The sequence below is a fragment of the Gobio gobio genome (genome assembly GCF_949357685.1).
Source record: "Gobio gobio genome assembly, chromosome: 20".
NCBI lineage: Eukaryota > Metazoa > Chordata > Actinopteri > Cypriniformes > Gobionidae > Gobio > Gobio gobio.
Genome location: NC_137113.1, coordinates 45521447 through 45536661, shown reverse-complemented (window position 1 = coordinate 45536661; position 15215 = coordinate 45521447). Strand labels below are relative to the sequence as shown.

The following is a 15215-nucleotide window of genomic DNA, read 5'->3' as shown; positions in this document are numbered from 1 at the left end:
AAACGGATGGTTTATTAATGAACTGCGTGAAGACACTGAGCTGTATAATGCCTGCTGCATAACAAATAGAAACTTAACAGATTATAAAGCTGTATAACACTTGCCTGAATGATAAAAAACAACAGAGTTGTTTGAGTCTCTTTGGCACTGATAAGAAAAAAGCGAGTCGATCGCGCAGGCGCGACCGCCGACTCGAGGGGGTTAAGCCACACAAAGACTGTTTCAATTTGATGTTTCTGTGTCTCTGAATGGCGTAGACAAGCGGTTTCATTTACCTCACACACACACACTGAAACTCGCTGTGTTTTTCAGCCTCTGCCACCTCAATATGAGGACATGAATGCATCTCCAGTCACTTCATGAGCATTTTACCGTTTCATTCTACAAAATCTATCTTCATATCATAAACACACACACAGGAACTCGAAGGTCTTCAACTCGTCACATTTAAAGTTCAGTTTAACAAAGTAGTTGTGACAGGATTAATGTTGTACAGAAGAGCTTTGTCTCAATGTAATAATAATATATGCGTTTGTTGGGGAAAAATTTAATCACAGAAGATTTTATCTTCCAGACCTGTTTTCTCTATTGTGTTTTAAATGAGTCAGATCAAAGAAGCCCCACCTGTGGAAGCCATACATTGTCCCTTTTATCTTTTATGGCTCTTGGAATTGGAGTTCCTGACTAGCATCTATGCGTTTGAATAGTTATGCTGATTAGGAGTAGGTGATACTCTGTCTGTTGTTACAGATGAAGGACCATTGTGTTTCAGCTTCAGTGGGTTTCGCCAGATGTATGGGAAATTACTGAGGGGGTTATTTAGACATTGGGGGTATAAGAAGCTTGTGGCTTCTTTGTGTCTCCAGTTCACACTCAAGGTAGCCTCGAGCGGCTGCGTTTGACCGTGGCTCTTCCTTGCAAGAAAAATAAATCTTTATAAAGACAATTGGATTATGGTTTGTTTCTTATTAGTGATGTCAATAAATTAATTTTTGCCATTACACGTTTAATTTATACAGTGAAGAATATGCAGTGTTGTTTAACATTAAACCTACTTAAAAAGCACCGTTTATTTCATATTTGTGTATTTATGTAGGCCTGCTGAATGTTAAATGGATCCAGTCTATGTTCATTAGAAATGATTTGATAATGCAGCAATAAACTAGTTAGTAGGCTATAAGTTAATGTATTTTTTTTTTACTTTGCTGATTTAAAACATGATCAAAACACTTCAAATAAGAGGGCAAGTGGCAAATATCGGTATCGGAATCGGCCAATTATTGTTTGTTATAATCGGTATCGGCCCCAAAAAATGTAATTGGTGCATCCCTAATTATTAGTGTTATAAAATATTATCTTTAAAGGTCCTTTTACACTGGACACGATTTTGACACGCGATTCATTCATGCGTTGGTTTTATTTTTTGATCAGCTGTTTGGAGTAGCCCAGGCTATAAATAAGCTACTGTCTAAGATAAGATAAGAAAACTTTTATTTGTCTCTCAGTGGGTAAATTATATGCCTATGGACTACCTAGAAGTTTAACTACTAGACCTATAGTTTAAATAAACATTCAAAAGGTACTTTAGTGTTCAAATGTTTAAGTAGAGCTAAACAAGGTAACAAAAGTAGTACAGCCTAATAACACACAATGACAGGATATAACTGAATCAAAGCATCACAGAAGACCCAGGATCAGTTTTACCTTTTATGCTGCGTTCACACCAGACGCAAATGAAGCGTTAAGCGCGAGTGATTTACATGTTAAGTCAATGCAAAGACGCAAATAGACATTCTGTGTCGCGATTTGCGCGACTGACACACAGTGAATTGAGCTTTTCAGGCATTTGATGCGCATTACACGTGATTCCAGCGTGAATCACGCAAGTTCAAAAATCTGAACTTTGCCGGATATTTGTACCTCGTTAACCAATCAGGAGCTTGCTCTAGTAGTAACAACAATGAGGACAAAATCATTTGTGGATACCCAGAGCTGTACGATACACCTTCATACTTTATAGAAACAGGGATAAAAAGGATCTTGCTTGAAAGAAAGTGAGTTTGTAAAAAGCACTATATATATATATATATATATATATATATATATATATATAATATATATATATATATATATATATATATATATATATATATATATATATATATATATATATATATATATATATATATATATATATATATATATATATATATATATATATATATATATATATATATATATATACACACACATATTGAGACTACAAGCTAGCGAAAGCCGGCAAATTGAGCTTATTCGCCGTATTTTAAAACAAACCATTTTCAGCCATTTCCCACCAAGACTGGAGCTGCCTGGCAGAAGCCCCTTCCATGACAATGCGAATTTGCGTCTGTTGTGAAGTGAATGTCATGCGTGAATGAAGCGAGTAAACTCAAAATGTTCAAGCGTCCAACTACGCACCATTTATCCGCGTATGTCGCCTCTGGTGTGAAATTATGCTGTGTAAATTATGAACATGGCATCTGAGGACTAATTAAAATTTTTCTCAGATATTTTGCTTTATTTCCAGATTCAATCATTGGCTCGTCCTTATGTACTAGAGCACGTACGCACTTTAAATCTCTTGACAAACTAAAAGACGTAAATTACAATTGTATTGTTTTCTAAATAAAATGTATAGATTGTACTGAATGTCAGCTTTGCTCAAGATAAGGATTTCTTAAGTCCACGTTATTCAAACAAGATGCTTCTAACCACAGGTAGAAAGACGTCGTTGTTTGCGAACATTCGTTGGAACGATGGTTTTCGGGAAACACTGATAGCGAAGGAACTTGTGACAATAGTTGGCTAACAACGCTTTCGGGAAACGCACCCCAAAGTGTTACTGACAGACTGGGAAGACAGGAGTTGCAACAATGTAAAATATAGGGAAAAAAAGCCCGAAAACAAAATCAAGACTTTGTAAAAGTGGATAATAGGCCCCTCTAATTCAAACTAAATATAGCTATTATATATGATCATAATTATGTTACATTATAAATCCTTGGAAAGTTTATGTACAATTTATAGGTGGTCTTTTACTTCATAGCCCCTTATTTTTTTGTATTCTCCCCTCCTCATGTTGAAGTCGTCCCTCATCGTTCTCTCTTCACAACACACCATCCCCCAACAACACACACATCGAGGGCCAAACCGCAGGGGTTCAGCACGTCCCCAGACAAGAGCCCCTAAAAGATCCTGTCTCTGATTCTCACTGAGCAGGCTTCTTGCCCACAACCACAGAATAACTTTTTATGAAGCATTTCTTCTCTAAATACTTAGTGTGCTCTTCCCATTCTTTTCCCATGACATACTTTTTAACAGTGAGGTTACTCAGTGTTTGCTGGCTGATGAAAATGTCCTGTGGATTCAGTCAACATTTCATCATATTCATGTATTTGATGCCATTTTACATTTGACAAAATGTAATTTTTTAATATTTCATCATTATTTTGTCATGGAGCATTCATTCATTTTACACCATTTTACAGACAAAAATATGTATTTTTTAATAATATTTAAATATTATTTCATCCTGTCATATTTTAGACCATTTTACATTTTACTGACAAAAACAACATAAATTGTAATAATATTTAGACATTATTTTGTCATGTAATATTCACTAATGTTACACCATTTTACTGTTAAAAATGACTTATTAAATATTTCAACATTATTTCTTCATGTTATATACATTAATTTTACACAATTTTACTGTCAAAAAGATTTTTTAATAATATTTAAACATTATTTCATCATGGCATATCCATTCATTTTACACTATTTTACTGTCAAAATGATTTTTTAAATAATATTTAAACATTTTTTCGTCATGTAATATTCACAAATTTTACACCATTTTACTGTTAAAAATGACATGTAGTTTTTAAATAATATTATTAATTATTAATAATATTAAGCCATTATTTTGACACGTCAAATGGTTTAAAACGAACAATATACAATTTTACTGACAAAAATTACTTGTGATTTTTGAATAATATTTCAACATTATTTCTTAGTCATATTCATTCATTTTTAAACTATTTTACTAGCTAAAATTGTGTATTTTAATAACATTTAAACCTTTTTTATGTTAAAACATTCATTAATGTAAGCATAAATCAAAGTTGTTTTGTCAACAACGTATCATTAGTGAAATTCATTGAACAACGTAACAATCCCAAATAACAATATGGCATTATTTGTTTGTTAGTGAAGTATAAAAATGTTTGCTCATCCCTCTCTTTCTCTGTCTTTTCCTGTGCAGTTTGATGGGACGATCCTCCTGATCACCCTGCTGGTGTTGTTTCTATTATTGGCTCTGTTGTTCATGTGGTGGTTCTGGCCGCTTTGCTGCACCGTAGTAAGTCATCGCTTCATTTACCATCTTAAATATCAGCCTTCATACAGTACGTTCTCACGACACATCTTCCAGTATTGTTGTAGTCTGTTAGCCAAGGCCTATGGATTTGCGGTAAAGACTGAATTTGAGTGATTTAAGATGGAAAATTGGTCAATTCATCTCAATTGAACTCACACTGTGCAACCAGAGGTCATGATTTAACATGCTATTCTGTCTTATGCATCACTTGAGTTTTTGGTCATGTGACTTGGATATGCCTGTCTATTTCACACAACATCTATGATGTGTTTTTTTCACAGGTGATCAAAGAACCTCCACCTCCTCCACCGCCAGAGCCAGTGAGTTATAGTTTTATCTGCTACAAAAACGGATTTAATGTCACAGACGGGGGCGTTGCTAAATATTTATGGATCCTCTAGTACGCCATACCAGGGGTCTCAAGAGAGTTAAGGGGTCTGTGTAAAAGTTCAGAGAAAAACAGTACCAAAAATATAAATAAATATTATAAAAATACATATATATTATATATAAAATATACAGTATATCAAATAATAACAATTATCATTAATTTCATTATACATTTGACATCTTGACTGCTACTACTACTACTATTAATAATAATTATATTATTATAATTAATAATAATAATAGTAATAAATAACAAACAAGTAAAAATCCCAATTTGACATTCTTATAGATTTATTCTGCTCTGAAAACATGAGATTATTCTAAATTATTTTATTCTGTTGCCAGCCATAGTTAGTTCTTCATAAAAACTACTTTCCAAATATTTTACACATATTTATATATATTTTTAACAGCATAAATGAGTCTTTATATAAAAAAAAAACGTCCATTATTTTTGGGGGGCACTAGAAGTGTAGTATATATTTGAAGTCTCAGTCCGCTCCCTAGTACAGAAGTAAGTACACTAGTTAGTGAGGTCAGCCATATATCTTAGTATAGCTAGAAATAACTCTGTTTTCAAAGTATCACTGTAGTTTAACCACTATAAATAAAGAGTAGCTTGTCGCCCGCAAAGTGTGTTTGAGTGGATGTAAATTGGCCTTGTCTCATAATCTGTATTCGGTAGCAAATCCCATGTCAACATCTAAGCCACAGCAGGGTTAGAAGGAACTGAAATTTCTTAGTGTGAGATTCATGAAGAGTCTTTAATGAAAACCATCAGATGACTGTGAGTATAACAACATCAACATGTAAAAAAAAAAGCACTGACTCCCGTGAGCAGATGTTTCGTACCTCTCGTGCTCCTTCAAACCTAATAACATGTTTTTCCTCCTCAGGAGTCAGATGATGAGGACGGCATGCCAAAGAAGAAATGGCCCACGGTGGACGCGTCATATTATGGCGGTCGAGGGGTTGGAGGAATTAAACGAATGGAGGTGGGTGAAATCTGGGGAAAATGTGTCATGTGATCATTAACACTTTCATAGGAATCTGTCAACTTTACTAAAGAAAATATATAAAGTCGGGGCCTAAAACTAACATTTTGCCACACCTGCCAATGGCCAGTGACTTAAGAAAAGGCATTTGCACTTTAAGAGCTAATGCACAGATCCAATGCGTTTACTTTCTCAACTGTTTACGTTCAGTTAAAGGATTAGTTCACTTCAAAATGAACATTTCCTGATATTTTACTCACCCCCATCTCATTCAAGATGTTCATGTCTTTCTTTCTTCAGTCGAAAAGAAATGAACTTTTTTGAGGAAAACATTTCAGGATTTTTCTCCACATAATGGACTTCAATGACAACCAAAATGTTGAAGGTGCAAATCAATGCAGTTTCAGAGGAAGGGCTTCAGAGGCTCTGACCGATCCCAGACGAGGAATAGGGTCTTATCTAGACAAACCATCGGCCATTTTCAATTTTTTTTAACGTATATACTTTTTAACCTAAATTGCTCATCTTGCGCTGCTCTGTGGCATGCCAGTGATTGCGCAATCTCGTCAAAAACGTAATTAATATTAAGAATTAATTATATATTTATATATATTAGTGCTGTCAATCGATTAAAAAAATGTACTAATTCATCTCACATTTTTTTGTAACCATTTTTTAATATTTTTATATTGTAATAATTTCACAGTTACTCTCCGAATTAATGTAGAAACAACTTAAAGACAGTATATTTTAAATATTTGTTGTAATGCCATCTATTTATGAATGAAGGCCAGTATCACTGATAATAATACTGATGTCTCTGTGAATATTTTGTTTTTAATATTAATGATACACAATCATCATTACAGTGTAATTGAAAGCTATTTCAACATTTATTAGGCTTTAAAAAAACAACTTTTAATCTAAGTGAACTTAAAACAATCTTCACATAAACCCATTATAATAAATGTCATACCCATGGCCTTCCCTGTTAGACATATACAGAAGATATGAAGTTATCAAACACCTTTCTTAACTGCATAAATAATACATTAAATATAGACTAATCATCATTAAAGCTACACTTGTCTCTGTTCCTTTTGTTCTGTGATGAACATTAAAGGGTTAGTTCACCCAAAAATGAAAATTATGTCATTAATTACTCACCCTCATGTCGTTCGACACCTGTAAGACCTCCGTTCATCTTCGCAACACAAATGAAGATATTTTTGTTGAAAGCTGATGGCTGAGAAAGGCTTCAGATAGGCCTCCATTGGTATTCAGTGCATTTACACTCCCAAGACCCATAAAAGGCACTAAAAACGTTGTTACAAAGAAGTCCATCTCACCACAGTGGCTCTACAATAATTTAACGATGCGACGACAATAGTTTTTGTGCGCAAAAAAAATCAAAATAACACCTTTATCCAACTTGTTCTTGTCTTCCGTGTGTGCCTCCACGACGCATGCGCGAGAATATGACGCAGATCCGGCGTTCGGACACATGACCCAGAAGCGATTTGTTTACAAGCAGAGGAAGACGCGCGTATCTAAGCTGTTGAATTCTACATTGATCGTGCTTTAGGTCTCGGCGTAGTGCTCAAAATGGGGCTAAAGTGTGCATTTCATGGATTCCCGAACCCCGGCGCTACGTCATATTCTCGCGCATGCGTCGTGGAGGCACACACGGAAGACAAGAAGAGGTGAATAAAGGTGTTATTTAGATTTTTTTTTGCGCACAAAAACTATTGTCGTCGCATCGTAAAATTATTGTAGAGTCACTGTGGTGAGATGGACTTTGTAACGATGTTTTGAGTGCCTTTTATGGGTCTTGTGAGTGTAAATGTACTGAATACCAATGGAGGCCTATCTGAAGCTTTTCTCAGCCATCAGCTTTCAACTAAAATATCTTCATTTGTGTCCGAAGATGAACGGAGGTCTTACGGGTGTCGAACGACATGAGGGTGAGTAATTAATGACAGAATTTTCATTTTTGGGTGAACTAACCCTTTAATGACAGACATCATTAGTGGCTGCTGTCACTTTGGCCGCATTTACACTGCCGGTCTTTCTGATTTGGTGACTATATCCGTTTTTTTGACAACCCGCTTACATCGTCTTTTAAAAGCGACCCGTATCCGATATTTGCATTTACTCTATACACTGGCAAAACCGCCCAAGGCGTTCTGACCCGGAAAAGGAAGTAAAACAGTGCAATATGCAATGGATGCAGACAAGATGATTAGTTATGTTTTGCTTTCCGCACTATCTTTAAAGGTCGGCAAAACATTGCTCTCATTAGTGTCATGTGATTGCAGTTCGTGTCCACCTGAGTTGACGTCATTCACCTCTGTCCTTTTTTCAATGACATACGACTCGCATTTACTGGGGAATATATCCGATTTGACCGCTTGCATGGCAGACGCAAATGCACGTATCCGAATCATATCGGATTTATTACCACATATGAGTGAGGCCTCAATCCGATCTGAGGATATTGGAGTTCATGTGGTTTTTTCCTGCTTACACGTTCACATGTCATATTCGATCTGGGCCACATGGGTCACTTGAACCATGCAGTGTAAATGGGGCCGAACATGACACGGATCTGACATGCTGTCATCTCGTTTTCTCATAAATTTTCTCATAAAGTTCATTTAAGACGTTATTTAACTAATTTAAGATGAATCTCTTAGAAGAATACTAGACAGAACATGCATTTTGGCATAATTCATAATTCTGCCGAATACCGGACACGTTTTTTCAATTTTTTTTCCATTTATTTTATTTTGCCAATTTTTTCACCATTGCATTAATTAGCTTTTTTTACTATTTATTTTGTCTTGCTTTTAAAATAAATTACGAACTACATTTTAAAAATATTTATTTAACACTGAAAATTTTTAGCATTCCAGCAGACATACAAACAAAGCACAATATAACTTAAAATAAACATATTTTTATTTGGCCATCTTATCTTATCTTTGGCCTATTATGCCTACAGGTATAATCAAATCTTGTTTGTTTGTTCATGAGAGGTTTTGCGAGCCTGTATAACTCAGCACTGAATAAAAACTTTGGCGGTTTGAGCAGTGAGTGGAGCCTGACTAACTTTAAACACATTGGCCATTGCGTACACGAGATCAACAACTATGTCACCGCTGCAGAAACACATTGTAAATGGATACATTTCACGTTCTACAGACAAAAATATGCACTGAATATGCAAGAATGCCGAACAATCGGTGCATCCCTACTATTTTTCAGGCCATCTGATCATTCTGATTGGCTGTTCAGCTAGTGAACCATTGCACAAGAAAAAAAAATTTAATTGCATGCATTAATGCACTAATTTTGACAGCACTAATAATAATTTTAGTTAACCTAGAAGTGAAACATCAAAGCATCTGGAAAAACTGGAAACTGAAAGGCAAGGCTTTTTGCATTTGCTGAAGATCTGGAACAAGTTTCAGAAGAAATGATCTAATGTTTCTGCCCTGGTCCAGGTTCGCTGGGGAGGGAAGGGCTCTACCGAGGAGGGAGCGAAGCTGGAAAAACCCAAAAACGCTGTCATAAAGATGCCTGAGCAGGAGTTTGAACCCTTTGAACCCAAGCCCAGAAAATCAGACAACAGGAAGCAAGCTCAAGACAGGAAGTGGTATTCTCCCATTAGGGTAAAGATGCTTTGTCATCGTCATTATTGTTTGTTGATGTTGGTGCTGTTCAAAGCATGCTGTAAGCTTTATTGCATCCAGTGTTTAACAGCACGTTTCTCCTGTTCAGGGTAAACTTGATGCAATCCTGGCTCTTTTCCGCCGTGGCTATGATCAAGTTTCACTTATGAGGCCACAACCAGGAGATCATGTGAGTATCCAGGTCTAGACGATAAAAGAGTCCTGGCTTAGCATTATCTTTCTTCCATAAGGACTATGTCAAAACACACTCCTTCAACAACAAACAGTCTCAACCAAAAGCTTTCAAGGCGTTTGGACCTCATAAATCCATGTCCTGTGGATTTTTTGACTCATTCCTCTTCGCCTTGGCCAGACGTTTCCTTACCTTTCATTTGTCAACCCAGACCAGCAACGCCCCATCAGAGAGGCCTGATGGGTGCCAAGACACATCATAGGCACAGTTTGCCACCTGCATCAAATCAGTAGCCATAAAAATGAAATGAAACACAAATGTAGACACTTTTCCAGACAGATAGACTGCGCTTTTAAAGGCCCGACGCTCACATATGCAGAGCATCCACATGGTTTGATTTTTCAATGTCAAATTGCAGGTTATCGGCTCTGTTGGATCGACGTGATTTAGATTAATGCACCTTCCACACAGACGTTTTCATCCTGCTGAGATGAACCAGGTGTTAGTTAAACCATGTGGAAGAAACTAGGGCTGGGTACTGACACATTTCACGATTCTATTCGATTTTGATTCACAAACTTGCGATTCGATTTAGTTCTGATCGTGATTTGGTTCACTTCAATATTGATTCATTTGGATGTATGCAGTAAAAAAAAGACAAAAAATCTCAATGTAAGTAAAAATACAGTAAAAAAAGGAAAATAATCTCATTTATCAAGTTGGTTAATATTACTATAATATTAAAGGTTAAATTGCACATAAGAAAATAATGTTAAAAATGCAATAATAAAGTTTTAAATAATAACTTTTTTTAAGATATAAATGTATTTCTACTGCAATTAGTTTTTTTTATATAAAAATTTAAATTGAAGCTGTCATAATTTGTTTTAATGACAGATTTATTCAAACATACAAGAACAAGTTAAGTAAAAATATTATGAATATGTAATATAGTGCATATATTTATCAAAACATGCCTCTCTAGAGTTTTTTATTTCAAGATAACCATTGAGATGGTCATTAGTTTTGTTTTGTCCGTGTACCTTGGGATAATTTGTTTTCTCGTTTTTGTCTTCAAAATGTATTTTTGTTTTTATATTAAATGAACAGTTTATTATTAAATGAACGGTTGTCTTTGTTTTCCCATTTTGAAGACAAAAACGAGAAAACGAATTATCCACAGACAGTGTTTCCATCCAAAGTTGCGAGAGTAGCTTGTGTGTAAAATTGGATAAATTGCATAAACCATTTGCAAATGAAGCACCGTTTTCTAGCCCATGTGTTCAAGAGAACAAAATCGTCACTTCCTGGGAAATTGGTGCAAAATATCTGTAATAAAAATGGAAGTAGCTTCAATCAGTGAAGCCACTGTGGCTCTTTTTTCCTCCATCATAAATGACTTGCGTCTCAGAAGGTGCAGACAAAACGCAATAAAGTTGAACAGTCTTGCGTTGGGATGCTAGTGTTTGGGAACACAATTGTGTGACACTTGTGGGAGGGAATTAGACCCAACCGTTTTGATGATGGTTTCAGGCATTTCAGAATGACCAAACCAAGATTTGAGATGCTGGTTACAGTCCAGTTATCCAATCACATCCTGTTTTCATTCTGACTGGCTTTTCTGAGGTAAATGTAATGTTACATGACGTTGCTTATGTAACCGGTCCTACTTGACCTGCTGCGAGCGAGATTGCCTGGCGTGGGAGGCGGGAGCGTTAACATGGACGCTAAAATCCGCAGCCTCTAGAGCGCCACTTGAGGCCAGGGGAGTGAGGTTTACATGGACAGCTTTTACTGGCCTACGTCCGTTACACTCACCCCCTCAACCTCACTCCCATCCGGGTCACGACACCAAATGTAACCGGTCCTACTTGACCCGCTCTGAGCGAGATTCGAATCGGTCTCTCCGGTGTGGGAGGCGGGCATGCTAACAAAGATGCTAAAATCCGCAGCCGCTAGCATGCCCCTTGAGACCAGGGGAGTGAGGTTTACACACACAGCTGTGTGCAACTCACTCCTATCTGGGTCAACGGCACCAAATGTAACTGATCCTACTCGACCTGCCCTGAGCGGGATTCAAACCGGGGTCTCCGGCATGGGTGGTAGGCACGCTAACAAGGACGCTAATGATGGCAGCCTCTCTAGCGTGTCTCTTGAGACCAGGGGAGTGAGGTTTACATGCACAACTTTTACTCACCTACGTTCATCACACTCTCCCCCCTAAACCTCACTCACATCTGGGTCAACGGCACCAAATGTAACCGGTCCCACTCGACTCGCTCCGGGTCTCCGGCGGACCAAAGTGTGACGTAATTTTCGTCATCAGGAGAGTTTGCAGACTTCCGCACACACTGTCCATGTGCAGCCCAGTTTTTGAGATGGTGCATGTACAATAGTAGCCTGGCTCCGGCCTCCTATGTACTTCCGCTCGATTTTCATTTTCCTTCAGTACTCCGTCTGGGACTGCGGTAAATTCTTACGGTTTTCTCTGAACAAATTTTTACAGGTCCAATCAGGGAACAGAGGGAGTGGCTGAGAACGATGACGTTGATGTCGTGCGCTAGTTTGAGTTGTAGTTCAGTAATGTAGTTCAGAAATGGTGGCACCACTGCCGAATATCCAGAAGTTAAAGCCGGAGCAAGAACAATCTTTGCTGGGTTTTGTTGGTGGCCATGATGTTGTGGCCCTCCTTCCCACGGGTTCGGGAAAAGTTTGATTTTCCAGCTCGCTCCGTTAGTGGTGAAGGAGTTGCTGAAGCCCCGGTAATTGTTTCTCGTGGGGTCGAAAGGTACTGTCATCATTTACAGGGGCTAGTCTGTGATTTTATTGCCGTCCGTCTCCCACCACCCACATAAAATTAACCTAACCGAATTACCTACTGTTTTAGACAAACACCAAGGTCATGTGGTCATTTAATTGCTGTCCGAATCCACATCTCTGAGTCTTCAAGAATATATCACTTCAAAATTCTCTGTTTATATCCTTTTTGGCCCCTGCAGAGCACCGTACGGTTGCGCTTCACTGTCATTTGGATGCATTTCTAGACTTGTATTTCTTTAAATGCTGGCAAGTATTTTCAAGAGCAATATATTTCATCACCGCTCAAAAAATAAAAAGAAGAAAAGCACGTAAACATTTGAATTGGGTCGTTATTTACGACAGCATTTATTCCTATCATACTAATCATATGACATTTTATTTACAGCACAATCATGTTATGGACCACGTGAGCAGCGCGTTCCCGATCACAAAACTCTCCACCGTGAATAAATCACAATACGAATGCACGAGTTTTAGGTTTTATCACTGAGGTGGCGTACACAATCAGCACAGTTATTTTTACGGACTTCCATGTGAGAAACAGAGGCGAACGGCGCATGACATACGTCACGACCAAACGTTAGCGATTGATTATGGCAGATCCAATAGTTTTAAACTTCAACAGAGAACCCGCCCTCAAGGAAGTAAACGCTTGTCAATGGAGAGTGGCCAGACTCTCTGTACAAATGAAATGTATGAGAGTCTGGTAAGACCAGGCTAGTACAACAGCGCATGCGCAAGAAAGACAGAAGAGGCAGAAAATTCACAACAATTGTACTGCACGTGTCGAACTCGGCCATCCACGCTCATCCACAATTGAGTATACTTTGAAAGCTGTGTGAACATGACGCAAGACGCGTCAGGATATGAAAACTGAAGTATACCCGGAGCTTAACAAGGCTTAAAGACACAGCCGCTAGCGCGCCTCTTGAGTCCAGGTGTGTGAGGTTTACACACACAGCTCTTACTGGCCTACATCCCTTACACTCACCCCCCTAAACCTCACTCCTATCTCCGTCAACTGCACCAAATGTAACAGGTCCTACTTTTTTTTTTTTTTTTTTTTGCACCGGGATCTTCAGCGTGGGAGGCGGGCGTGCTAACAAGGACACTAAAGTCACCTCTTGAGGCCAGGAGCGTGAGGTTAACAAGCACAGCTCTTACTGGCCTACATCCATTACATTTACAAGCTGTTTAGTAACTGAGGAACTGTGACAAGTTGCCCAATTCATATTCTGTGCAGTGTGAATACAATGGCTCTTGTCAACTTCAACTGGTTTTAATAGCCTCAAGCGAAAAGTTTGCATGACGCAAAGTTTCTTTGCAGAGGAATGGTTTTCACCTCCTCGTCCTGTAATGGCATGGGCCTCTCCGCTGCTTTGTGGTTTGTGACGCGAGGGCTGAAAAATCCCCTGACTGACTCTTTTCTCTCTCTCGTTCTTTCGGAGTATGGAAAACAAATGAAACGGGCGTCATTTCCTGTCTAAAATCGCATTAAGAGGACATAAAATGTATCCAGCAGTGCTTCTACTAGATGAAGAACTCGCACCATCGCCATAAGTTGAAAACAAGGTCATGGCAATGCTTTTATGACTTTGGCCCCGCCTCCCACCCTAATGCAATTTTTCTCTTTCTTAAACAAGCAAATGCCTGTCACTTTTCATTTTTCTGTACTGTCCTCACCGGTTTTGGCTTTACCTAGAGTGGAAACAGGGTTTAACGTTGTTCCGATTGAATTCCTCTGGTTAGGTTGGGAGTATGTGTGTGCATATGTTTGTCTGACGTCTATAGTGTATCATTATCTGTCCTCGGTCTGTTTTTCTCATTTGTGCCCTGGTTAAGCTCTCTTCCTCATGCCTCCGTGTTCAATCCCAGAATGCACAGGGATCTGCTTTCCACTGGCTGTCCCAGAAGCTCTGACGTGAAACCGTGAAGTTTGCCTTTCGGTTTGCACAGCACCCACTTTACACCCTCGCTCTGGTGGAGGTTTGGGGATGAGCTCATATACAAAACGGCCACATCAAACAGCTTTGACATGGTCTTGAGACTGACTTCAGACTGCTTTATGACCCCAGCTATAACTGCTGTTGTGTCAGGAGGTCATTTTCATTTGGCATATTTGTTGCTTTGCCATGAGGGAAGGACTGTATCAACAGACATCGTTCAAAACACCTACTTCACCAGTCATTAAATTAGATTTGACATTAAGGTCAACTCATTTTACTTTCATAATGTGACGTATAATGAAACACTGTAAGTCAGGACTTGGGTTTATCCATCAGGAATTGATTGGATGGTGAAAAGGAGTCTCTTTATGACTTCTGGTTGGAGGAGATGAGTTATAAATAACTCCCTTTGGAAGAACATACACATGATTCATGCTCAATAAGACCAGAAATTATTAATAAAGTAAATAAGTACATCATAATTGATTGATTTCATGGTGTCATGCCATGAATATATTTAAGTGGATTGTGTTTTCAGAAATATTAGTTTGTTGTCATGTTTGAGTTTATTATAGTGCAGATGAAAATAAAATAAATCCACCTAAATATACATTTAATATTCTTTTCATATGTCTATTATATACTATAATACTATCCATCACATTATGAAAATAAAAGGAATCATACACAATAGGACCAGGAATATTTAATAATAAAGCAAAATGATTGAAAGTTTTGATGTCAGTTATCATATGTATTATATTATATATG

The 15215-nt window shown here is 37.8% G+C and overlaps 1 protein-coding gene and 1 long non-coding RNA gene across 2 annotated transcripts in view; both read left to right on the top strand.

Moving 5' to 3' along the window:
* Positions 1–15215, top strand: part of LOC307117027 — a 527365-nt gene that overhangs the window by 505933 nt on the left and 6217 nt on the right. The gene's annotated exons all lie outside the window — the stretch shown is intronic.
* The window catches only part of antxr1c (ANTXR cell adhesion molecule 1c), a 50897-nt gene that overhangs the window by 32295 nt on the left and 3387 nt on the right, over positions 1–15215 (top strand). The window contains exons 13-17 of the mRNA XM_079801662.1: positions 4313–4408; positions 4708–4746; positions 5713–5811; positions 9318–9485; positions 9595–9675. Coding sequence (XP_079657788.1) covers positions 4313–4408; positions 4708–4746; positions 5713–5811; positions 9318–9485; positions 9595–9675 — 483 coding nt within the window. The remainder of the gene's footprint in view (positions 1–4312; positions 4409–4707; positions 4747–5712; positions 5812–9317; positions 9486–9594; positions 9676–15215) is intronic.